Consider the following 27,869-nt stretch of genomic DNA (forward strand, 5'->3'; position numbering starts at 1 on the left):
TTGGCAGGGGGAGCGCTATGTTTCAAAGCAGAATTATAGAGAAACAGATGGATAATGGATAATTTTGTTTTACAAAAATACCAAAGAACTTCTGGCAAATAAAATTAAGAGCATATGAACACTACTGCTCGTCACACTTGATAATATCTTTGAGTTATGTTTTAGTTAAGCTAGCGGCATGCCAAGCAAATGTTAGCTAACATACCACACTGAGAGGTTTAAAATACAAAGGTTATTCCTGCTAAAAGTTTGTCAGCAGTGTCATTGTGAGCATGTTACTGTTAGCATGCTAACTTTAACATTAGCTCATAGGACTACACCGTGCCTTGGTACAGCGTCACAGAGCTGCTAGCATGGCTGTAAAATTGTTTCTTTCTTTTACACAGAGTACTTATGGTTTATGGTCCTAGAACACTATTTCATTGAATGTACCTCAAGCCCGGACAGAGATGTTTAAAAAGGCTTTCATGTTTGCTGCTCCTTCTACTTGGAATGACCTACAGAAAACACTCAAACGACAGTGTCTAATTTCCTTAAACGACTTTAAAGGTTATGTTAAAACCATAGAACATGAGTCCATCCACACGTGCAAATGTTTTAACTAATGGTACTTTTATTTAATTGAAATGCACTTGAGATGTCTTTGCCTCTTTTGTGATTGTTTTGTGATTGTAAATTGTTGTTTTATGTAACATACTTGTTCTGCTATTTTGGCCAGGTCTCTCTTGAAAAAGAGATTTTATATCTCAATGAGACTAACCTGGTTAAATAAAGGTTAAATAAATAAATAAAAAATTAGCCTTGTCAACAAACTGAACTGCTCTCTGCCAAAGCAAGAGGTACTTTCACGAAGACACGAAGAAGAAAACAATTTTCCTGGACGACAGAAGTCTAACATTCATTATTTTTATCTTGTTGTTGGATGTGTTGTTTGCACATTGCCTCATTAAAAGTGATGGTACAGCCCGGCTGCTGGCTACTCCAGATTTACTGTTGTGTAATTAACTAAACTGTCCCCACTAGTAGAAGGCCATGTGCATGCGTGATGGGAACTGTGCTGGTCAAATAAAGAGTAGGTAATATTAGTCAGATCCCTGCGTTGGAGAGGACATAGAGAATAAAAACACAGTGTCCATTAGGTCCACAACCCTCTTTTCTATCCCACTCTGTGCCTGTCCTCTCTCCCATTACTGTAACTGTCCACTTCACACTCTATCTCATACTCAACCCTTTTTAATGATACTTCAGGCCCTTAAACGCAAATAAAGCACCACATCAAACAACATGTTGAAAAGAAGGATGTCTTTGTATGTCTGTTTCTGTCCTCTTTATAGTATACAAATCTGTGACATGTCCATATTCATTAACATCTATTTTGTTGCTGTCTACAGTTAATAGAACACAAATATAATTCAGCCTAAATAGGTAGTGAAAAACAGTAATTGATGTGTTCTAAATTTTTGATGAAGAACCAATATCTGTGGCAAACCTTCAACATGATATCTAAGGAAACCAATGTCTCAGTACTAACATCTCATTGGAAAACTGTTGCTGCATGTGTTGTTTGTCACCAAATATATACAAGAAATAATTGCCTGCTTTATCTTTTAAATTTGTATTAATTACACTGCCAAGTACTCACTGGCCAACTATTACAGTATAAAAGGATTCATAGATACTATTTATCAACTTACAGGTGTCAGTTAAAGTCCAACGTGTGGTTCCCATAGATTGCTTACCAAGCATTGTGTTTCTGCGTGATATTCACTCCTTAATCTGTCATCATATCTACAGAAGGTCCTTTTTTATGGCATTACAGCAGCAAAGAGAATTATTATTGTAAGATGGAAACCCCTGCATAGTTTTCATATTTAACAGTGGGCGTCCTCTTTTCCCGATCTTCATTTTTTTTAATGTTGATTGTCTATAAATGCTCTTGGTTGATCTGGGTCTCTTTCATTTGTTTTCCTGTATTTCTTTTCTGCAACAATCTCAGTCAATTGTATTTTTATGCCTGTGACGTTCCGTGTGAAATCCTTTTTTTTTTAAAAGTTGGTCACAAAACACGGGATATCTCATTCAACCATGATAAATATTAAAGAAGCTTCTACATTGTGATGCAAAAATATACCTAGGCCGAGCTTTCTGACCTGTGTAACATTCTGTGGTACAAAAAGTGCAGCAAGAGATGCTGAAAATATTCACTCTGCTATTTCCTCCTCTCTTATATCGGCATACTCCTTTCATTCACCTCACTCATGCTTTCTCTCCACTTCCCTGTCCTATGATCTCCAACTTTTCTGATCTGTCCTTCTGATCTCTCACTCACCCTAGCTTACCATTTTCCATTAGGTTCGCACTTCACTGAACCAGAGCCATGGCAGATGAAGGGGTGGCAACAAGAGTCACGCAGAGAAAAAGAAAACAGAGAGCACATGGGAGATGACTCACCCTGGTTGATTTGATCTGTTGTGTGTGTTCTGTGTTTTGCATCTTCTTTACCTACATATTTTTTATCGGAGGAATGTTTTAAGAGGACATATGCAGAATGTAGCCTTATACCACTATATAAGCAGAGAGGTAAAGTTATTATTACTCATCTTAAGCCTCACTTTCATCAGTACCCTGAAGATAATCTCGTTATGGACACTGTCTGTGCGGACAGCTTTGTTCCAGCTAAAAGGTTTTGGACATAATTTTGGCATCATTCTGACGCTTATGTCCTACAAAGCCTTATAGCTTGTACTATGTTGCTGAAGGATGAATCCCCTGCCGTTAAACAAGATTAGCAGTAGGCTTTCCCAGGTAGGTGTGTGTGTGTGTGTGTGTGTGTGTGTGTGTGTGTGTGTGTGTGTGTGTGTGTGTGTGTGTGTGTGTGTGTGTGTGTGTGTGTGTGTGTGTGTGTGTGGTTCTGTGTGTGTGTGTCATCTAATTCAGTGGTTCCCAACCTTTTTTCCTTGGCGCCCCCCTCGAGATAGAGCCTTACTTTCTTTTTTGATACAGGGCAGTTATCAGCACTTTTACGTTTCTCCACCATGTCTCATTCATGAAATAGTGATGCCGTGGCGGCAGGAAAGACGAGGATGATAGCAGCTAGCAGCTGACCTGATGACAGCAAGGGTCCCAGGTTAAGAGGTCCCAGAGGTTTGGCGTACTAAGTAGCCTGCCTACAGTTTTAAGCGAGAACAAAAATATATAGTTTTTATACCGACTTTTGTATACATTATATATTCTAGTGTATTATCATAATTTGTTTAACATGTGCAAATATTTTTTTTTACCTCAACCTCAAACCAGATAAAGACTTGCGCCCCCCCCTGTGATCTTTGCCGCCCCCCTAAGGGGTGCCCGGACCCCAGGTTGGGAACCACTGATCTAATTTAACACGTGTCATCTCAAGACACCTTTCATCATCAGTCACACCTCCTGGAGTGTGTCCTGCAGCATCCAGCTAAGAGGCGATGTAAAGGGGAGTGCAACAGAGAAATGCAGGATGGTTCAGCTCCAAATTGCTTCAAGTTTAGAGAACAGAGATCTATCTTTTTTGGTAAAAATGAGAATAAAATTGAAAATTGCTTTTAAAAAGGCATTAATGGGAATACCAGCAAATAGCGACACATCATAGGCGAAAAATGCATGCAATGACATGAGCGTGCACTTTAAACAATGCAGTTACTTGAGCAAAACATAAGAAACATCAGGCCGTTACACAAAACATATCTCAAATAAAAAGAACAATGCCCTACAGTATATGAGTTTATGTCTGAATGTGTTGGTTATGTAAGTGTTTCTTTTCTGTCTTTGCTATCTGAGTACACAGCATATGCAGTGTGGATAGTGCAGCATTACCATGTTCCATCTGAGATTACTACAATCCTGGAATAATTAGTATAATCACAGCATTGCTGGCCCAAAACACGAACGAGCAGGAGTTATTACGAGGTGTTTATTGTGTCACATTTGTAGATCGCTAGAAGCATAAAGATACGTGTTATGTTTCCCTCTGCAGAATTTGATTATGAGCGGGTGGATCAGGTGCCACAGTAGTAGGAGTGTCTGAAAAACAGCCTCAGCTGGCACATAGGAGCTGGCCTTGCGCCTCCATATGGTCTCATTCTAACTGCCCAGCATGAGCTCCTTCATGCTGCTCAATTCTTATCAAATCAGGATGGCGTGATTCACTTTGTTTCAAGTCTCCTTTGGCAATAATTTAGGTGTGGCTGTGTGTGTGTGTGTGTGTGTGTGTTTGAGAGAGAGAGAGAGAGAGAGAGAGAGAGAGAGAGAGAGAGAGAGAGAGAGAGTCACATCCATATGACTATCTACAGGCGCATCATTCTTTTAAATCAGGCTTAATCAGTTTAGCTGTCTGCTCATGTTCCTCATATCCGGTACGATGAGACAGACATTCTTTAGCTAATCTCAATCGGTGGCTCCTGCATCTTGCTCTCATAACTCATTTCATCCCCCAGCCATGAACATGAATCATATTTACCTAAAGCCACAGGTGTTGGCAAGCTCATTTCTGTGTTATATTTCCTGTAAGTGTGTGTTCTTGTGAGCTAAAAATGTCCATCCATGAGTCAGGTCTATTCCATTATTCCGTTTTAGATGGCATGCATTGCAAAAGGAGAAGGACTTTTATCTAGATGGAGGAGCACTCACACCCACCCACACATGCTCAAACACAGAGATGCACAAGACATACATGAGAGGGGCACACCCATGTGTAATAACAGGTTACATAATCCCATGACCCACCCAGTGCTCTTTGATCCTTTGACCCAGTTATCCAGACTATCCACATAAAACCAGGGGGCCAGGGGCCATCAGCAACACAAAATGTGAGGCGTATGTTGTCACATCCGATACATTTCCACTGAGACAGGGTCTTGTCCTCCAGCTACTGGAGGCAGAGCAGAATGCCTAACGCAATTTATAAGGCCGCCAGCCAGGACACGACAGACTGATGACCTATTTGTGTTACCAAGTGACCTGAAGTTTAATGACCACAATGTATCAGTGCTTTGTGCTTCAGGAGGAACAGCTTGTCTTTGGAGAGAGATGTGGCCTGGCTGGGGTTATATTTGAATCTGTCTGTCTCTCTACCTCCAGATAGATCCATAATATACCTTAGAGTGACTGACCGTATTCACACGCAGCATCAACAAATGTCAACATCTGTCTTCAGTGACCATGATTAGAGTTTGCTTTTCTACTCGATATAAAAATCCCATAATGTTTCTTTGCAGCCAGCAGATGATGGTTTAACTGAAAGGTAAACCTCATTTTCTCCCCCAGTGTGCCCCTTATGGACAGCCCCGGTGCCATAGCAACAACGCTCCAAGAGTTATGTGACCGCCCATAATGAGCATGCTGGAGAAAAAGAGCTCAGTGTGCCCCTTTATATTCAAACAGTAACTGACCCACAAAAAGACCATCCATTTTAGCATCCACCAAGTCAACTTGCTTGCTTCCATGAGTGGAATTGTAATTTTGGTGGTTCACCTTAGATCAACAATGTGATCGAATGCATCCACAATCACCTCTAAAAGTGATTGGGGTTCGGTTTGGTTGGACTGTCAGTTGTTTTCCTGTCTGGTTGTGAGGGCTTTAATCTAAGAAGAATTGACTTCCCTCCTTACTCAGTTTTTCACCTGTTACTGACAAGTTTCACAGAGAGGTCTTATGCTATGCCCGTAACACAACATCCAAGCACAGTGACGAGGGCACAATCCTTCATTGGCTTCCCACCCAAAAAAAAACTAAGGCTATTAATCTATTTCGACTAATCTATTGCTACCAGATATCAACAATTGCACCCCTCCCTCTTTCTCTTTACATTACCCCCACTGTCTTTACATGAAACTCAAAAGTACAAATTTGAACTGAATTTTCCATAGGCTATGTTAGCCATTTTCTCAAACGAACTCCGGACAATGTTAGGAGAATCAGATGCGGACATTGTCTGGAGGTTCCCTTTCACACATGTAGCACGTGAGAGATCGTCTGTGCCAGATGCATTCTCACTTACTAGAAATACTGTTTGGTTTAGGCGAGGGGTGGCGCCTGGGTAAAGCGTGCAGGAGGCAGGACATGATGCAGATTGCACTGTGGCACGGAGCAGTTCACAATTTGGTCATAAACAACAAAGTCTCTTGCCGTTCCTTGAATTTGTCTGACGATTTCAGCGTCGGCCTTTACCGAAAGAAGTTCCCAAATCTCGTCTCTCCAGTTAGACATTTTCTAGGCTTCTTTGTATAAATCACTTTTCTTCTTCGCCCTCAGATGTTAGTTTTCTTCCGGTTTCGAGTTGAATACTCTGCACAATGACCTGCTCTATTCACACAGGGGCTTAATCCGAGATTACATGGAGTTGGTACTAGTGAGCTGGCAGGGTAAATTACGGTGGCCCTGAATCACGGCAGCAATTCGCACAACACTACAGCAAATCACCACATAACACAAGAGTGAGTGTTGCACTTCATGGTCACTGTAGTAAAGACAGCTGAGGATGTCTGATCCAACTGATTTGGACATTTGCATTCTCACATACAGCTCCACCGGGTACTGTCTAGATAATTTCAGATTTACAGTACATGTGTGAAATTTTAAACACTAAGCATGAATACTTGATTTGCAAACAGAAGCCAGTCAGTTCACCTGCTCAAACAAACTGGACAAATGTGTTACTGTACAATGCATGGGCAAGGCATTTATACAATTTATATATAATATATAATTATGTAGTAAACACATAGATCCATGTTTAGTCTTTCAGCTGGAGTTGTGTAGCTGAGGGGCATCATGATGTGGAGGAATCCGACCTCAACATGGAGCATTCATCATGAGTACTGGCTGTTGTAACAAACCACTTGATAAGAGTCTTGAATGTTAGCAGAAAAACAGGCATTTCCATAACCGTAACTGGGTGCTCAAAGCATTCACAATAATGGTGGAACAATGGGTCTTAAATGTGTGGAACACAGTAAGCAGTAAGATTGATATTGTTGAAAACCCTTTATCTCTCTGTGGGGCTGTAATAAAAGTGAAAATGAGAAAATAAGCTGTAAGAGAGAGAGGTCGAAGCTATTATGGCAACATAACAAAAATAAGTGAAGGATAGATGGTGAAGGTGGAGAGGCTGCAGACAAGAGGAAAAGAGGAGAAGAAAACGACACGGCATAATTAGAACCGCCGCCACCGGTAATGCTGAGATACGAAGGAACAAGTCAGACTAATAAAACCCTGCCATGAAGAGGACAGTCTTCCAACCTCTCTGCTGTTTGTGGCTAAATAATTGCTTTTCTCCAAGGCTGTAAACTAAAAGACCACAATGCTTTACTGTGGCAGCACGAGACAGCGTTTAATCAGTGTCAGTGCTCTATCATTATGTGGCCAATGTTGACTGGGAATTGATAGGACCACTGAAACCAGCCGGAAGTGAATAACATGATGTTTTGCTGTGTTTTAGGTGGGTCTAGAATCCCACCGGGCCTCTGTCTACAGCGTTTACACCAATTTGGCTCCAGATGTCACAGTTGGTTAGCTAACAGGACAGTGTAACAGAGTGGAGGGGAAATATATCAGGAAATGTGTTGGAGGAAAGGATGTAACAACAAAAGAGAAGGACGCAAAAGAGAAGGACACAGAACACACAGGCAAATTACAAATACATGCATTTACATACACATTGCTACAGATACATAACAGATATGAAGATTACCGTAGGTTTTTGCACGTATGCTTGACTAAACTGCTTATTACAAAAATATATAGGCTTTCACTTAAAAAAAAGATAAATGTTGCTGCAATGCTGCAATTTAAAAATGTGCAGTGTAGCTAAAATCAAGTAAATGTAATATTCTGCTGATCAGTCCAACAGTAAACCCCTCATTTCTCCAGAGAAGAACATTTAAAAGATTTTATCATCGTTTTTGATGGAAGCCATCTTATTGGTATTGCATGAGGGTTTTGCCTTTTTTCTGTTTAATTCTAATCAGTCGCTGCACAAGAGGGAGCTGAGGGCTGCATCTGCTGGATGCTGAAACCTTGTTGTCAGGCAGTTATGTTGTCATGCTGCTATCATGTGAAGAATGAGTCATACTGCACTTAGTAGTCATATGACTGTAAGTAAAAACTTAATAAATGCTTTCATAGTAATGACAATGCACAAAATATTTACATAAGTAAATGTTTTTTTAAATTATGATACAACTGTTTTATGACAAAATATTAGTATAACCAATATGTTTTATATTAATAAGGGATCACAACTATTGTTATATGAAACGAGTTGTTTGTAGTGATGAACCCATCCGTTTTCCTCAGCTCTACAGCGTTGTAGCCTCTTTCAGGCAGATGTTTTTAGCAAAAGATCTACCCTAAGCCTGCTGTATGCTACCTGCGGCACCCAAACTGCTGACTAATGAGAAGTAAGCGATTAGCTGGTGAACACAGATGAGCGTTTTGCGGCTTAAGAGCCAGATATTTCTCTCAGGAGTTGGTGTAGACCAAAACAGGGCTAACAGAAGAGTGAACATTGGACTACATTATCCAGGTGGCCAAAAACACAACTCCAAATGAATGCTAATGTGTTAGCTAGAATATTGTGATCAACCAAATCAGACGCAGAACTCAGCTCAAGATCATTAGTGTGATCCTTAGTAGAGCAGCTTCACTAGACTGTGACTTGTGACCAGATAGTTATTTGCTGACCTTTTGTGATTTAATGTTCAGGACTGCAGGCTCCAAATAAGGTTGTTTACATCTACTGGGTATTAAATGCTGTTTTGTACTGAGGCAAAACTGGAAAGCTCGGGGTGAGGTTGAGATGTTATGAACTTGTAGGGCATGTCTCTTGCAACTCTTGCATTCCTTCCCTCTCTACATCCTATCCCCTGCCAGTCTGTCCCTTAGCGGGGCAGCGGGGCAGGTTCAGCTGTCAAACAAATGATGCACAAAGGGCCCACCAGGAGCTCTGCATGTTTTATGTCATTCTGCCAATTCTGTCTGTGTTTATGGACTGGTGATTGTGTTTTATTATGTTCTATTCTACAATCAAGCTCAAAAATGTACAATAACATCTAAAGACAGAAAAGAAAACATAATGTGCATGTGCTGAAATAAGGGCCCTACTTCTGCAATGCACAAGGGACACCTGTAGTTTTTCTCCAGAAGCTTCACAAAAAGCTTGTGAGAAAAATGAACAGTTTGGAGTATAAGGGTGCAGTGTGGGTGATGCTGAAGATAAAAAACTTGGCACGGTAATTTGATTTATTTTCATCAGTAAGTGTTCCCATTCCAGCAGGACAGCACGGGGCCCTGTCTACCCAGGGGAAGACGAAAAACAAAATGATGCTTCTGCTGCTGTTCCAAAGCTTTCTTTGAACTCTCGTTCTACCTAATCATCCTGCCAGTGTGTGTATTGGCCATATGTGAATGTGTGATCTAATCCCATCTCTCCTGACTCATTTCTCTTTCACTGGCAAAATGCATGGCAAAATGGATTCTGTTTCATAAGAAAAGGCCGGTTGGTCAACTGAAAGGCAATTAGATACAGAACGCATGCAGCACACAAAAACAGCCGCGAGCATATCAATGAGAAAGTACAGCCTCAAACTGTCAGTGTCTCTCTGTGTCTCCTCACGTTTGGCCAGAAGCCTTCACACCAAGTGAGGTTTTGTTTCTGACACAACAACATCCCTGCACCTGCAAGCGCACACACAAACACACACACACACACACAGGGTGTGTATAATTGATGAGCACAGCAGTAGGGGGAACCATGATAGGGACCAGAGAGCCATCGCATCGAAATTGGCATTCGGCCGACCTTTTGCAGCTACGCTGGCTAGTGTGTATGCACGCATGCATATGCGTGTGTGCGTGGGCGCATGTGTGGGTGTGTTTATGCTGCTTGGGTAGCAGGTGGCTAGAAAAAGAGGTGCGAAGAGACCAAGGCTTAGTTGATGGAGAGAGTATTCTTCAGAGACGCTTTGAATAAAAACAATGATGATGAGAGAGTTGAAAATAAGGTGGAGGAACGAGAGAGGAATGCTTCAGTGAGGTGTCTCTAACGAGAGCAGAGCAGCCAGGTGCTATGATAAACCTAAACTTAACTCCAGATCGAGAAGGTGGGACTCATGTGACTCAATCACGCAAACAATGACACTGTTCTCCCAGTCAAGTACCGCTTCACACAAGCAAATAGCCAGCCCCTGTGGCATGGTGTTGTGATATCGACACTCTTATTACACATGTAACAGCCTCATGACTTCAGAAATGGATACTAAATTCCAACTGCTGCCCCACACTCACCCTTGGCTTCGTCCCTTACTGACAGATGAACTTGTCTGTTAAAGGTCCATGTGTGCAGCTGTAACCTCCGGCTACAAACGGCTTTTAGCTGTAATGTGTGCACATGTGACATTTCCCATACATTAGGAACAGAATGTCGCACAAGCTGTGCAGCCCGGGAAGCCTAGCAGGGAGTAGTATATGAGGTGTTTGTGTGTGTGTGTGTGTGTGTGTGTGTCTCTCACATGGGGCTTATGTGAGTACAGTGCGTACAGTCAAAATGATAAGAAGGTGAAAGAGCAACAGCAGCAGGAGGAAACAGAGGTACAGATGTGTGAGCTGCACGCCGCAGAGGTGTGATGTGGAGGACGAGCCGTCATGCAAAGCCGGCTTCTGCCACTGCTGCCTACACGAACACTTCTATCGGCTCGGTTACAGCCAACTGGCAGCTATTAGACTGCCGTTAAGCCATTCGTTTTTATTAATAGATTGTCATTTCTACAGGATTATAAAAAGAAGACTTAGATTAGAACTTGCATGAATTAAGTTGTTATAATATTGTCAATACAACTCATAGTAATCTTTTCATACCTTAGTGCAGGTTGCATTATGGGACTAAATCTAGCACAGCCCCAACAACAAAACCTTTATCTCCTGCCATTGGTCACTACTGGTCAGGGCAATTATGCACAGTCTAAAGCCAGTGATATCAAGAACAGCAGTTTTTTTGCATAACTAAATGGATGGTCATTATTAAATATCCTCAACGCTGGCTAATCTCATAACCTCGACCTTGAGTGTGCTGTGGAGGAAAATAAATTGACAGAGGAACTTTTATTTAACTGTTACTGCTTCAAAAAACTTTCTTCTCCTTCTCGTCCAACTCATATCCTTTCTTACATATATTCATTGATATGCACTTTTTTAGCTAATCCTTTGAGAATTATTTTTGTTTATTTCCTCCTTTGATGTAGGTTATACGATATGACTGTTGCAGTTACTGGGAGCGCTTACTTTAATTTGTTGATCTTGTGTTATCCAGGAAGTAAATGTATCTGGTCATTTTATTCTTGTCTAGCTGAACTACTGTGCAGGTAGATAACTGAAATGTAAAATGTAAGCCTGAGATTAGAAAGGAAGGTAGCAATTGCACAGAAACAATTAGCAGACAGCTAAATAAATGTCATCATCATCATGAAAGCACAAAGATAATTCTGCCTTTATCCACCATCTGAATGACAACAAAGACCAATTGTGGCTACAGACTGCCGACCTGGTTTGTTCAAGGTGTGTGACGTTATTCACACAAACATGCCAGTTGAAATAAAACAGAAGAATAAGTCGACATCAACTTATCCTACATTTGGAAAAGTTGATGAACCTAGCTGGATTGTTACAGTGTCTGCCAGATTTGTGCTAATCAAAGCAAATGCAAGAAGAGACAGAGCAGAAGCCAAAGGTATTTAGCTTTAACATTTAGCTTTAACATTTGAACGATCAAAACAAGAGCTGAAGAAGAAGAAGTGACCAAAGCAGACCACATCTATATGTACAATAGTTAGCTTTCCTGTCTACATCTTTTCTATCAATTAAAGGCACAAAAGCCCAAAAAAAAATCTTTAAAGCTTGACGTTGGGGTTTGAGACATCTGTGCTGCTCAGTTCAGGTGATCTAGATCTGTAGGTAGGTTTTTCCGCACTAGACATCTACAATGAGTTTGGGCTCTCTTATAACAGGTAGAACAGGTGGTGTTAATATTGTGAGGGATGTTTTCTAATTGTAGTGGCTGAAACAAGTGCATGATTTTACTAAATTGTAGTACAATCAGCAGAAGTAATCAGCCTTTGCGTCTCCGTTGATATGTATGATTAGTGGCTTGGCATCACATCCTGTGTTTTCAGATTTCCCATGGTGCATTATGTTTGCCTAGCGTGCCCCTCCATCATCACTGTGTTTTTGCGGAGATCGACACTGCACATGTGGCACTGAGGGTGGTCTATTAGATATGGGTCAGTGTAGTCTATATCCACGACGTTCTACTTCCTTGATTGCTCCATCGCCACTGGATTCACTCACTCTTTTCGGCCGGATGTCCGGTACCTTCCACTTCCTTTGTGTTGGAATTCTAAACTCCGGTTGATTTCTGAGGACTATGGTTAGCTGCTCCTCAGATCTCTGCAGGGTAAATCCAGTCAGCTAGCTAGACTATCTGTCCAATCTGAGTTTTCTGTTGCACGACTAAACCAACTTTTGAACCTACACACGTTCCACCAAAACAAGTTCCTTCCCGAGGCTATTTTGCAGCGCCTATACTTAGCACCGCCCCAGACGATTGCGATTGTTTTAAAGAAATGCCAATAAACCAGAGCACGTTTCTCTCCCCTCCCGAAACGCTGTGTGGACTAGCCAGACCCTCCTCCGCAGCGCTGTGGAGCAAGGACTGGCAATGCGAGACTAGGGTCAGTGTGACCATTTGCCCTGCTGCAACTCATTTGGGAGTGTGCCAGAGTGCACAATTTAAAATTCAAACTTAAAATTGGCACTAAATTTGGATGCAAACTTGAAGAGGGGTGTTTCCTGCTCCCGAGTATTGTGAACGGGCAGATATGGTGTTATCTATCTGAAACAAATAAAACTGTGTTTCTCAGTTTCTGAACTATAGTGTTGAGTTTCACACTGAGGATTGTGTGCACACCGGAAGGGTGTTTCCCTGTCCGAATAAAAAAAGCTGTAATGTTTCTCAGTTTTTAATATGGGTGTTAAGTTGCACACCTAGTAAACAGAAAGAAAAAAGAGAAAGGAAATACGTAGAGGGTCTCTGGCTAGAGTGGGCAAGTCACAGTGCAAAACTAAACCTAAACGAGCTTCTGTCAGTACAATCACGCGTAAAGATGAAACTATGTACCAAAAGGTGCCAGAGGTCAACATGCCAATAATCCAGCTATTGAACCAGTTCCAGATGAAACTCCAGAGTGGTTTGTATCACGAGTCTAAGGTGAATTTTACACTGATCTGTTTATAGATAATCTCTCAGGCTAAACAGAGCCATCACACCCACAGTTAAGACACTCCTTATCCAATGAAAGGTTAATTTGGAACACATGACCAACATGATGTATGGGGAAATGGAGTTATGAGTAAATGAGAAGCAGCCAGTGCGTAGTGTAAACCATTATGGCATGAACCGAACATCATCCTAAACTTGTTACAATGCTGTATTCTGAGGAAAATCCAAAAGAAACTTCAAAACTCAGATGAGGATGATGAAGAGCAGATAGCTCAGATAGATGGGTTTTTTTCCATTTATGATCATGGCTGACAATGTTGTGCTTGACTGATTTGCTGGCTATTTGTGAGAAAGCACCAAACCCTAAGGAAAACCCCGTAGCTTGTAGCTTTTGTGTCTTCTGTCAATCAGACTACTGAGTACCATCAGTACAATGGAAAGGATTACCGTTTCATTATCACAAAGGCGCTCCCCGAGATTACTGAGGGTAGAATTAGTAGCAGAAGTCCCCCTCCTTTATAAGAAATATGATGACTCAACAACTTTTGTATGGGCTGATGAGGGTTACTTGAATTATTTCTGGAGAACATTGTCAGAGGGGAGAGGTTTAGGAGGAAGAGGTGGTTACACAGACAGAACTCAGCGACAGCGAGGCAGAGGGAGAGGACAGAGAGGGTCCAAAGACTTTTCATTTTTACCTGTTATATCCTATGATGATCCTCGGATCAGGTTTCAGCACAGATTTTTTATTATTCCTAATTCACTTGTGAGCTTGCTGGGAAGAGATTGGCTTTTTTGGGGGGGTTATTAACATTCACAAAGAAGGGATTCTCTATTGATGTCCCAATAGCAAGTTCTGTTTCATTTTAAACACAGTCAACTGAGGTAGACACTGCAGCTAACATAGTAGGACAGAATGTCAGCCTACAAACCGTGGTTTCAACTCTATGTCTAGAGAAATACTGGCCAGTTGATATACAATCTCCTCAAATATTTGCCACAGACACCATATACCACACCTGGCAATCCTGTGCCTACGCCTAATGAAGCTTAGCGTAAATTCTTAAAGGAAGACTTCATATACCTTTTCCATCACTCATAATGATCAGCTGTTTCATGGTACGTCACTTGTCAGTAGTAATCAGATCCAGCTGTGTCGTTGGTAGTTAAACCAATCAGAGTCGGCCATTTGTCACGAGCCTATCACAACATGACATTCCGTTTTAAATCTGCTCTCTCTTCCGCGGTTGGCAGTTGTCGTTTCAGGAAATAGAGTGCGTCCTCCTCCCCTTCTACCACCGGTGGTCACGCCCTCTGACTCGGGTATCGTCTGCGCTTGGCTGTCGTTGGTTCCTCTGCTCCTTCCTCACCATCACCAGTGTCTGGACTCCATGGGGGGATATGTTTGGGTTTCCTTAACCCTTTACGACATTTGGTTTCGATGGAGTCCAATCTCCAGAGACTTGTTACATTTACACATTTGTCTGTACAATAAATATGTTCACAATTGCAAGGAAGTCTCTCCTGATTGAAATAAAGCTGAGTGGAGATTTACTCAGGACCTCAGAGCAATCAGTGATTTGATTATTCTATTACCACCTATTGTTCCCGATGTTCAATTCATCCTTACTGCTATTCCAGCGAAGGACGCATTTTTTTTTTTATTGACTGAGCAGCAGCATTTTGTGCTGTAGTAAGAGAAATATTGGATCATTTTACACCAGGCTGTACTCTGATTCAATATGTTGATGACCTGTTATTCACTGCTGAGACACAAACATGTGTGTGAAAAAGCCTCACTAATGCTGTTGCAACACCTGGCTCGCTGTGGACATCACGCTTTGTGCTCAAAGTTGCAATGGTGCAAACAGGAAGTTCAGTCTTTGCGATTCCTGCCGTCCAAAGGATTGATGATGATAAACGATGATATACGAACATCTAAACAATCGTGATCGGATTGTTTCATAACACTCACCCTTCTTATCCCTCCCTCTTTATACATTTTTATAAAGCCGCAAAATAATGGTTTCTTGGCTGTCTTACATAAAAAGGCCTCTTGAGAAATTATCTCTAGCGTTGACAATTTTAGTGCCACCCACTCTGTTTGTCTCTGGCAGGCCTTTAGGCTTTATATTTACTAATTACTAAGAGCTGACAGAAATCCAAAAAAAACTGTAGAAACCCATGTGCCTCCCCCTCTGTCTGCCTGGGTGTCATTACAGCAATTGTTAGATAATGCTCACAAAGGAATTGGATTTTTTCACTGAGAGAGCAGGGAAAATAAGACAGATGTGAGCTCAGAAAATCCAATACCTAGATTTTCCAAAATGAAAAGGCAAAGCCACAGCACCTGTCCATCTGTCTGTCAGTGCTTCTTTGATTTTCTCTCCCTCTCTTCCTCTTCTCTCGAGGAATTTGTTGGGCTCTGCCTGTGTAAACATTTAGTTGATTGTCCGTTGATTCCTTTATCTGGCTCTCCAGGTCGCTGTCTCAGCATCACCACTAATCCGCTGGTTCACTGGTCACCAGGGACAATGGCCATCAAAGCATCCAGGAGGCAAGAATTACCCTGCGATCGTCTGACAGCGAGTACCGGAAAAAGACTGAAAAATAGATCTTAGCGTGGGGAGCCTGGGCTGAGAGGCACTATTAGTTGTCAGGCAAAGAAGAACACAAATGTTTTCAGGTGAGTAGGTGACAGAATACTAACAAGAAAGACTACTGTACTGTTTCCATGTACCTTATATAATCAACACATAAGAAAAACTACCATGAAGTTAATTCAATTTGTAGCCTACATTAGTGCCCTATCTAACTTTTGAAAACCAACTTTAATTTCATTTTATATAATCCATCAGGGAATGAGGAAGACCCGGAAAATAACAACAGAGAGCAATATAAAAGACGAGACAAGTCATTTACATAATCAAAATTCAGGGACAGCGTTCCCTCCGATGGGAAACAAAACATAACCGCAATCAGGACTCAGCAGAGCGAGACAGTGAACCCAATTACTGAAAAATTGGGAAAGCCTTCCTGGCTGCAAACAGCAACACACACTCACACACACACATCACTCAAGACACAGTTGGAGACACAATACCTAAGGACAAACACATGATGTTCCTTTCTTAGACTCACAAGGACACAAATGCATTTACAGAAAGGAAAACGCATTAAACAATTCGGAATTTATATAGCTGTTCAGTTACATCTGTCTCTCCTTCTCTTTTTGCCAATTTCTTTTCATTTTCAATCATGCACACGAAAATAAAGCATTATGCGATGAAGATTTGTTCAATAAATCTGTATGTAACCGCAAACTGAAGAGGTCTCGGCTGAATTGTATTACAGGTTAAATGTCGACAACGCCACCTTTGGGACTTTCACCCAAAGAGTACCATACCTTGTGGTTTAAACCCAATTTTCTCACTTTTAACTACTTCCCATTCTCTAAAACAGGGGCTCCCTCGATTGCAGGCAAGTCCACAACAATTGGATTAAGAGACAAAAGTATTATATATTTAAGAAATCTGTGAGAATACACATACATTCAAAATGGGGAGGCACCTAAGGCACCTGGCCTAAAGGTTCACACAACACCGCCATAAATAAAACAAATCACAGCAAAGGCTCTCTTAAGCTAGTCTCGCATTCAAGACCTTCCTCCACAGCGCTGCGGAGGAGGGTCTGGCTAGTCCACACAGCATTTCTGGATAGGAGAAAACATGCTCTACTTTATTAGCATTTCTTTAGACCAATCACAATCGTCTTTTGCAGCGCTAAGCACTGGACGGAGCAAAACAAAAACAGCCTCGGGAAGGAACCTGTTTTGGTGGAACATGTGCATGTAGGGAGGCAAGCTCTGGAATTAAAACGGTTGTCGAGTATGTGATGGGTATTTAAAAAAAAAAAAGATCAATATAATTTGGTTGTCGGTTCTAGTGAATTGACGGGAGTTTAGAATGCCAACACAAAGAAAGCGGAAGGTGAGAGACATCCGGCAGAACCTACGGCGGCACCGGAACAATCCCGGAAATGAAACGTCGTCGATATAGACCACTCTTTAGGTAAAAGCATGCACACATGTGAAAAAGGAGTCGCTTGCTACTCCTTAACCCAGCAGCTGTAGCCGCTATTACAAAAACCTATTTACAAGAGAGATTTAATTTAGTTGTCCTCCATGAATCAAAACTAGAAGCGAACTATAACCAAAATAACAATAAAATGTCAACTAAAACAATCAAAAGGCCGTACAATAAAAACCAGGCAAAAGTTAATAAAAAGCTCACTGGAGTGGGCATGACAAAGCCCGACTGAACGTGCCGGTTACATCCAGATTTAATTTGAGAGCTGCATCCCTTCAAGGTCTTTAAAAACACATCACCTGCATGTCTCAGCCAGCCAGGCAACATCTCTCGCTGCGAATGGTTTCTATGGCAACTGGCCAAAAGCTGACGTGAGTGACTGGTGGTAATAGCTGACAAAAAAATGAGGCACAAACCCCCTCTGGATCTTATTATCAGTTTTCTGGTTCTCACCCACTCTTTTTTTAATTTCTCCTTCTCGCTTTTTCTCCTCCTCTCCTCTCTCTGTTTTGGTCGATCTGCACCTTTCTCCGTCTCCCCACATTGATTTCCCCGTGGCGAAGACATAAGGCGAGTTGTTACTGGGCATCGCTCCCATTCTGTCACCATGAGAACACTTTTCCTTTCCACTCACATTCCTCAGAATAGCTCTGACCCCAGTCAGCAAGTCGCCCACGGGGTCCAGAGGAGACTCCGCTGAAGGCTGAAGAGCCAGAAATGAACATTGAATTTGAATTTGGTTGTAAAAGAAGATACTGGGACCGACATTTGAGAAAAGGTATGTCCGTTGTTAAAGAGCGTAACGCACAGCATTTAAGTGACTATTGGAATGTAAAGTGAGAACACGGTGAAGAAAAGGCACCACTCCACTGAAGATACTGTAATAAAAGAGGGGACATTTCTATCTCAATTTGCTGCTGAAATTACATTGAGAAGAGTTGACTCTCCCTGCACCCCCTTCCTTTTGAGATGTTCCAGGCACCAGCCCCCAGGGAGTTGTTGACATGAGGGCCTTTTGCTACGGTGACTCCTCTGTGTTTCACATCACTCCAGTGATACTGAAGTCAGATGCCCTGTCTGTGACGGCATGGTTAAACAGGATTTGGACCCAAAAGCATGACGCACTAAGTAGATGGAGTAAATACAAAGTTTGCTGAAACATCTATGTTTATATGGACCCGAATATTCCACTGATAATCAGAATAATATTCCAATCACAATATAAAAATGTCTCATTTAAACACTCCAATGGGAAGAGACTGGCCCGATCGGAAGGAATTTTCAATCGGGTTGAGTGAGGTGGTGTAAACCTTAGATAATCTGTTCAATAGGAAAATATTAGCACCTAATAACCATGTAAACGCTGCATCTGACCGTTTTCTTCTAGTTGGAATAAAGATACACTTTGCTCTTTTTGCTTCTGGGAGGGACAGAAACATAGCAGTAGTAAAGCAAACGTGGTCTGTGGACGATACAACTTTTTCGGTTGGAGACCTTAAAAGATTTAAGGATTGTTGATCATCGTAAGGTTTGAAACAACGAGTTGTGTTGTCAAACAAGTGTTTGAAAAGATGAATGAAGCCATCTCGATAAAGTTGGGGGGGAAAAGCTTATATTATATTTCTAGCAGAATAGAGCCTTTAACAGCGGGGGGATCCACTTTGCACAGGTCGAAAAAGTTCCTCTCTGATTAAATGTTTTGGGGCATGTAAAACGCACACCTAAATGAGTCACTTTATTTTAGAAACATTGTCCATGTAACCGCAGCTAATGAAGGGTGCAAAGGTCAGCAACAGGTTCTTAGTCTAATCTCAAGCTAAAATGTGTTACCTGCAGGAGAAAAGGCACGTAAGGGTTGAAAAACAAACAGGGCAGGCAGAAAGCGGTCAACAGGCACCTCCATGCGAAATGCCAGCCCTGGCTAGCACTACCCATAGTAAGATAATCATTTCTATCGCTTTTAGTTTGACACGGGACACAAACAGCGGTTTGTTTGGTGAAAGTCCCGTGTTTGTTCGTCCGATCCGTCCACCCCAGCCTCCTTCCTACGTGGCCTTAGACTTGATTAGAAATATATTCGTGGGAATTGGGAATGCAGTTTAGTTGTATGGAAACGTAATCTTTAGGAGACATGGCTGGACTAGGAGTGACTGGAATGTCAGTTATTGACTGGCAGGTAAAAAACTGACTGATGCGATGACACTGTGTGGTGATGGATCGGTGGCAAACATTAGCTCAAGATAGTTGGAGATAACTCTTAATATAAAGTCTACTTGTGATTTATTCCAAGGACTCAAGGAAAGAGACTGTCGCCAGGGAAATATCAGATTATTTAAACTGCGGTATCTCATTAATTCAGATTGCCTATTCTATCACTACTCTCTTGACACAATGTGATGTAAAGCCTCTCAAAGACAAATGCTTGGGCACATGTGCACATGGTGTGAAAAGAAATTGAATAGACAATATAATAATCAATTCCTCCCATCATCCTGCCCTTAAAATCAATAATACGAAGACTGGAGATCATGCTTGATATAGGGCACTATTGACTTTTTCAGAGACAATGACAACGAAGATTATTTTCTCTTCAGCTGCACAATAAATCAGACAGCTGTTTGAAATTGTTTTCTTTTTTAAACCTGTAGTCTGTATTAGAGACTGTGATGACAATGTCTCAGTGTTTGTAGAAATGAAAGTGGAGCCAGCTCAAGTGTTCTTGTTGGAAACTGACCCTTATTGTTGTAATGGTAACAGAAGAATGAGGGCGACAGGGGCAGCATTCACAAAACCTACTTTTTAAAACCCCCACCACCTGATCCATCTGCACATACACTACACACCCATAATCCTTCTCTCTTTTCTTTGCCCGACTGTCAACTTTCTACATGTCAAACAAACACTCACACATGCAGCCTGTCTACATACATTAAAGTCTGTATAAATATCATCTAGGCATATAAACAAACACAAACACACACACACACACACACACACATTAATCCCACAAATGCTCTTCAGCTCATACATCTACACTGCTGTGACTCACATCTTTTTTCTGGGGAGCTTATCGGAAGCTGTCCTGGTATTTATTATGTAATGTGGTTTAAAAAATAATGGTGCTTAAAAGAAAACTTTAGTTTTCAAAACATGGATCTTATTTTTATAGTTATTATGACCATAATTTCTTTAAATGGCAGGAAACACAGGCAGGTAGATGAACAGGCAGATTGACAACAGTTCAGCCGTATCAACAAAAAAAAATCAAAAACAGAGATGAATGTGCCTGAAATTTTCATCACAATCCTCTAATGTACTGCAACAGGTGAAAATGGAAGCACAAAGTATTCGTGAAAAATTAAATGGATATTTGTAACACTTTGGATAAGACCTATAAAGGTCCCGTATTGTAAAAAGTGAGAATTCTGTCTCTTTTTATTATAAAGCAGGTTAAGGTGTTATATAATGTAATATAATATATAATATATGACCTTGAATGCCCATCAAAATGCATTTTGTTTAAAGGTGGCAGGTGATGTAGCCTTCCATGAATGAATCACTGACGAAAATAATGAGTCGGAAATGAAAACATCAGGTGAAAAAAGACAGTAGGATAAGCAGTGAAACCATGTCACCTGCAATATCATTAAACTGACTAAAATATGTAAAGAGATCCTTTTTATGCAGCACAATAGTTTAATTCACAGTAGTTAATTAAGGCACACTGTGGACCTGTCAAATGAAATAATGGTCTGTCTCTAATAATAGCCTGATGCTCTGTTTCACTGAGTCAAATGAGAGCTCCTGTCATTACTGGGGTGTTGTAAAAGTAGCAATTAAAAATCACCTTCCACTTGGAGTACAATGGACCGGTCACACAGTGTAGTCCCAGTTATACATATTAGAACCAAACTCTCATTCCTGCACTGCAGAGTGAGGGCAAGCGTGTGTGTGTGTGTGTGTGTGTGTGTGTGTGTGTGTGTGTGTGTGTGTGTGTGTGTGTGTGTGTGTGTGTGTGTGTGTGTGTGTGTGTGTGTGTGTGTGTGTGTGTGCATGCGCATGAAACAGTAGCTGCAGCTTTGTGGCAGAGTCCAGTGTTTCATTGGGAGAGATGAGGGAGAGTGGAGAGGCACCAACAGTGAGAGAAAGAACATGAGGATGAGGAGGATGGGGGAGTTTTTTCTCTTTCTCTAGCTCTGTCATCATTATCTGGGCCAATGTAAAGCCAACACTCATTAGAACTGTGGATGAAGTAAGAAATTGATGAGAGGGCAGCTTGATCAGAGTGTGTCCCTGTATGCTCATTCACCATTACAAACACACACACACACACACACACACACAGTGTGAATTGACATGCTCTGGCCCTATTACATCTTGCCAATTTGAAGCACAAATTATTTGCAATTTCCTCTGCAAAGAAGGTTTCATAGGTGGTCTCTCTCTCTCTCTTTATCGCTGTCTCTCTCATTTGCTTTACTAATGCATGAACATTTTCACATACACACACACACACACACACAGCCCCACTCCGTGTGCAACTGCTGTATGTTGACAGACAACTTTTTGTATACGGCTTGTCAGAGTAAACCCAGAGTGAAGATAAGCAAACTAAACTCGCCCCCGCCATTTCAATCTGCAGTAAGTCTTTGACCTTTTCGCACTGCTGTCATCTCTCCTCAAATCAACTTGTGCTAAACCAAGATTAGTTTCCTTCTGAATCTGTCATTGTAAATGTTATGTAAAACAAATTGGGGCACCTTAGGGAGAATTTAGTTTTTTTTTTTCCCCATGTCCCCAAATATCCACTGAAATCCTTTAAATGATTCACGCCACAGCTTGGACATAATGAGGAGGACACCGTCTTGGCTCAGCCTTCCTCAAATGGCTCTCTTGTGTTCCATATTTACAAAGGCTGCCGACTAGAGATTCATGTAAACCTGAACAAGCAGGGTTTTCAGCTTTGAGGTGCTCAGGCACGTAAAGCTTAGCGAAAGTTCAATCAGGAATACTTCCTTTACTCATTTATTCTCATCTCTCTCTGCGGCTTCCACTCTGTGGGCTTTCGCTCTCAAGAAGTCCAAGCAGATCTTGCCATGATCTCTCCGAGCCAATCATATCCCCACTGACTAAACCTCAAAATCCATTCTGCTCTCTGCTGCTGTCAGTCGCCATTTCAGTACAAATGGATACAACCCTCCCCCACCCCTTCACCAGATCTTCATAATATCAGCGCCCACTCCTGCTCCACATTCTATCATCCAGGTCTTCAGCAACTCTCTTCACCACCACCACCACCAGTGTCTGGAAAGATCCTGAACTAAGAAAGCCATCTTTAACCCCCTGAATATACTTAACATTACATTAATATACATACCTAATTTAATTTAAAAACAATTTTAAAATGTAAATTTACAATCTAACGCTTCATCTTAACTTGCATATTTATATATATTTTGCAAGTATGAATATTATTATACTGTTTTAATAAAAAATACAGTAAAGTAAAAATATTTATATATATATATAAATAAAAAGTTCACTCCAATTGCCGGAAAAATTTCGGTTCTGTATGTTAGCTAGCCGTAATGGTTACACTACCACTTTTCGGGGATGCTTTGCTTGCTGTATGCCTAGTGCAATCTTTCCATTTAATCAGACATCAGCATTATATCTTCACAGAGCTGTTAGCATGTCCAAAGACTCTTAGCCTTGTTATTACCTGGGAATTGGGTTAATCTAACTCTTATTTCATGCTAGGTACTCACCGTAACTAGATCATTGTGTGTGAAAGCATTTAGAGGTGTCTGGTTTCTTCTTAAATTAGCTTAGCTCACACTTTACAGCTATACAATGCTACTTATGATCAGAAATAGCAGACTTACTGTGCATCTTAAAATGTATTTGAAACCAATCATCAGTCATCATCCTGCTTCGCCCCCCACTCTCCCCCACATGCTCCTCTTTCAAACATGGTAAATGGAGAGCTCTTACAGCTAATTAAGGGGGAAATTACATCCAAACACTGCACTGGTAGCATATCATCTCTCCCATAAATTCTCCCTCTCGGCATCTCCACCCCTCTGCCCCAATCATTGCATTTGGCCTATAAATAAATGCCAGAGCTGTCACAAGCCAAAAGAATAATACTAAGTCCAATATGCATCGTTGCCAAGTTAGGAGAGACACGAAGGCAAAGCAGGTAAAGTCAGACAGCTTGACACACTGGCAGCAGCTCCGATAGACAGGTAGGCAGGCCAGCAAATGGAACAAAAGACAAAAATACATTTCACTGTGCTGGCCGATGTATGTTGAGTCACTCCTTGAAAAGAAATTGCCACTGAGTCCAGTTTCTAAATTCAAAGTCGCTCTGAAGAAAATCTGGCTTTTGTACGGATATTACCAGTTCTAATCTGCTGGTTGGAGGACATTTGCTGTTATTTGACAGTAAAGTGTCAATGCAACTGAACAGCTACGGATGTAGACAAGAACAAACACTGACCTTTTGGAAATGGAGGTCGAACCATTTAATTTGCCCAAATAAATCATACACACAAGCCCAACATTTGCCCTGTACATTTGACCCAGCTGAACTTTCGGAAGCTAAAGACAGAAACCAGGGACCGTGCCGGACCAGATCCAAGACCAGCTTAGAACCACTGCCAACATTTACAGGTTATCCACCACCTCAGGCGTTTCATCAACTGAAAAGGTTCAGCAATACCTGCGCTTTCACGTAGGGCTACTAATATATGCAAGGTTGTGGTCAAATTCATTTCTATTCCAGGTGTGGATTCAATTTGGAAGAATTAGTGATAGATAGCCTATGTTGCGTTATGTGCGTGTGGTTTGTTTAATCTGTTACTCTGGAGAAACAGCGGTGTGCAAGATGAGTCGTGCTTGGAATTAATTTTGATCTTTTCTTTTCTGCCACCATTATCACACTAAAACAGCAGCATTGTCACATATTGGGAATTTCATGAATTAGCCTACTAGTTTTCAGCTTGCCATTGGCAAATACATTACTTACAATTTCGATACAATTATATCAGATCATGCAGCTTTATCAAAAGGGTGTCTCCGGGCTAATATTATCTCCTGTGGATGCGGTTTTTTTACATAAATCAGGAAGCTTACTTTCTAGATAGGGATGATCTTCATCGAATTTTACTTTGCTCACAAAATCCACACCAAGATTTTGCTAAAACAGACTGCTATAACAGCTGCGTGTCGGCTATTGATTGGCAACCACCATGGATAAATATCTACACAGCATTTTAGAAATAAACAGGTTAATTTAAAAAAGGGAGTAAATTAAAACCATGAGGGACAAACTAACACATATAGATCTGTAGATGAGGATGACAGCAGCTGTATAATCAGTTACCGTGCAGCAGTATATTGAAGCTTTAATTGACTGCCTTAATTAAGCGGCAGAGATCTGAGTGGTCTGAGGACTGGAACCAAGCCTCATGGGTGTTTGTTATCTGCCAGTCTCAGTTCCTCAGATGTTGACACACACCGAGAAGTGTAAATGCAGCCAGCGCAAAGGGGTTAATTACATATGTTATAGAGAAGAGTAAAAAAAAAAAAAAGCTCCCAGAATAGATTTAGGATGCAGGTGCACACACTGATTGACGTGTCAATAACATGAAGACAGCGAAATAGGCGGGTGTCAGGTGTTTACAACAGTTAAATCATTGACTGAAGAAGAATGAAGTTGTCTTCAGGCACTATATGTAGCCTACACTCATACTGTAAAATCAATCACCGGCTCGCAGGGTGATTTACTGTATATAGATAATGATCAAGACAAAAGTATATGTTTAGGCTATATTAAGCACATCATCCTATTTGAAAAGCAGTGAAGGATGAAAGGCAACAGTGATGTTTCCACCTGAGTGACAAAACGCCCCAATTTATAACAGATTAAACGGTAACAAAAAAACAGCAAGGCCACAAATCCTTCAGGCATTTACACTCTATTCTTGACATAACAAAATAATTTAACACCACAATACGTCTGTGTGTGTGCGTGTAAAGTTTGTATTTGGCGTGTCTGTGCAGATATGGCTGTAGTTAAAAAAGTAATCCACTGATTTAACATTACACTCCTATTACATTGTCAAACTCAGAACAGACAGTAAAAAAAAAAAGAAGCAAACCAATGATGCCGAGACTTATTCCAGGCATTCTTTTCTCTTGTCAAAACCTGGCGCCTACATTACTCATTATGCAAGTCGACCACTCATAGTTCGAGCAGAGATTCGGGTGGGTTAGGCAACCCCAAGCAGAGATGAGGAGTGGGTTACAGAGGTCTGATAGGCTCACTTCTGTCTTACTCCACACCCCCAGATTCCATCTTCAAACTTGTAGTTCTCAGCCCCACACTGACATCACATCACTTTTATCAGATTTCGCACAGTTCCCTCTGGAGCCACAAAAGGCTTCATACAACTGTTTTTCATGTATGTAGTAGTACTCCCCAAGTCCTGTGAACAAGCTTTACTGTGTAAAATCAGTGGAGTTCCGCTTTAACAGTGGTGGCCCAATTGACATTTAGCTTTAAGCTATTCACAAGTAATGCAATTTGTAATTTTGTAATATATAATACTTTTTTTCATAAGAAAAACTTACACTTTTTTTTGTCATAACTGTGCTTGACCACATCAACAAATTCTAATTGTGTGATGAAACCTCTTATTTATGGAGCTTGCTCTGCCTTAAATTAGCGACATAACCATGTAAACATTGTTCTCCATCGCTAAAACAAATGAGTAAAAGGATTTGATTGTTGTAGTTTTTTCTATTTTTCCTTAAGAGGGACTTTCTTATTTGAGCAGCATTTTTTTGTGTCACAAGTTTGATCATGATGGGCTAAAGGCTGTGTGCTTAGTGTGCATCCCCAGAAGGACCACAGTCTGCTATTTTAAATCTTAAGTGAATCTAAACAGAGTAATTGATATTTCAACTTACTGTTTTTTTTTCTTCTTTTCTATCTACTGTTATTCTTTAATGGAGCCTAAGCTTTTCATATGTTTGTACTAGTATAACCGGTGTGACATTAAACATCTTGTGCATGTGCAGTTTGTGCGTGTGTGTGTGTGTGTGTGTGTGTGTGTGTGTGTGTGTGTGTGTGTGTGTGTGTGTGTGTGTGTGTGTGTGTGTGTGTGTGTGTGTGTGTGTTGCCGGGCCGAAAAATGTTGGGAAAACGGCTTACCTGTATTTTACTATACAAAATGTCAGGAAACACCAGCACATACAAGCCAAGCACATCATAAATTCCTCTCTGTTTCTCAAATCCTCCTTCTTCCTGCCACTTTGAGAGTAAAGTGATGCTACAGAGGCAGCCAGGGGCACAGAACACAAACCTCTGATTGCATAACAAACCGATTAGACGTCTCATCCGCAAAGATACTGATAATGTCGAATTAAACATGGGCACCCTAATTCAATAAGAGCTCATATTTGTAGTTCAATTTGAGGTTTGAGTGGAGAGGAAAAGAGCAACAAAGGAAATTCTGAAAGACTTAAAGTATGAGTTTTTTTGTTGTTGTGGCGGACCAAAGTAATCCTGCAGGCACCACAATCATCATCTTCACCATCATCATTACTATCATTAGTACTGGTATTCATGTGGCATTTGGCAAGCAAGTCAACTTAAATAATTGATATCTCATATTACTTCCTCTGCTCTGTTTTCCTTTTAAAAAAGCTTGCTCTGGTTCAAACAGACTGCCAGATGAATGTACACAGTAAGTCTCATGTAAGAAGACTTCTCTCTTGGGTCTTACAAGAAGATTTGAATGTTTCTGTCTCCTCTAATTCTGCCCGCCGCTATCGAGCTCTTTCTCACACCGTGCATTGACTTGAGAGCAGTCCTGTGAATTGGTGTGACAGTAAAATAAACAGAATGGAAGAGCAGATCAGAGAAGAGAGCAAAAGATCATGAGAGACATGCAACAGACATGAGCAGGTGCCTACCTGAGGTAACGCAGTGGTTCTATGGTTTCAGCCTCTGCCTCAGCTGAGCTGTGGTTCATCTTGTCCATCTGTGTTCACCCTGCACGACTCGGCAAATATGAGAAAGAATGAGCTGTGCCACTTCCGTTCCTTCTCTCGGACTCAGATTCAATAAGCACACTGTCTACCTCTGTGCCTGGGAATAGACTGAGAATGTAAATGGGCTTCCTCCCTCTCTATCTCTCTCTGTGGTGGCTCTTGATTGGTTCAGAAGCTGGAAGGTAATAACTGGCTGCTCCACACACACACACACACACACACACACAACACAAACACACACTCTGAATATTGCCTCTATATCTCTGCCTCTCCTCTCTGTCTCTTTCCCGCTGTGGCCCCGGCGCATTCTCTAATAAAGCCAGCTGGCTCTGTGCATCAGCTTCGCCCACAGGGCACAGGGAAAACCAGCCGATTAAGAATCAGGAGGCATGGTGCTCGCAGGCGGATTGGCTCAG

At 41.3% G+C, this 27,869-nt stretch overlaps 1 protein-coding gene across 1 annotated transcript in view; it reads right to left on the minus strand.

The window, feature by feature from the left end:
• Window positions 1–27,869, minus strand: part of yjefn3 (YjeF N-terminal domain containing 3) — a 51,798-nt gene extending 23,929 nt beyond the window's left edge. Inside the window, exon 1 of the mRNA XM_039811803.1 lies at window positions 27,376–27,869. Coding sequence (XP_039667737.1) covers window positions 27,376–27,443 — 68 coding nt within the window. The 5' untranslated portion in view covers window positions 27,444–27,869. The remainder of the gene's footprint in view (window positions 1–27,375) is intronic.

This window comes from Perca fluviatilis, chromosome 9, assembly GCF_010015445.1.
Source record: "Perca fluviatilis chromosome 9, GENO_Pfluv_1.0, whole genome shotgun sequence".
Classification (NCBI taxonomy): Eukaryota; Metazoa; Chordata; class Actinopteri; order Perciformes; family Percidae; genus Perca; species Perca fluviatilis.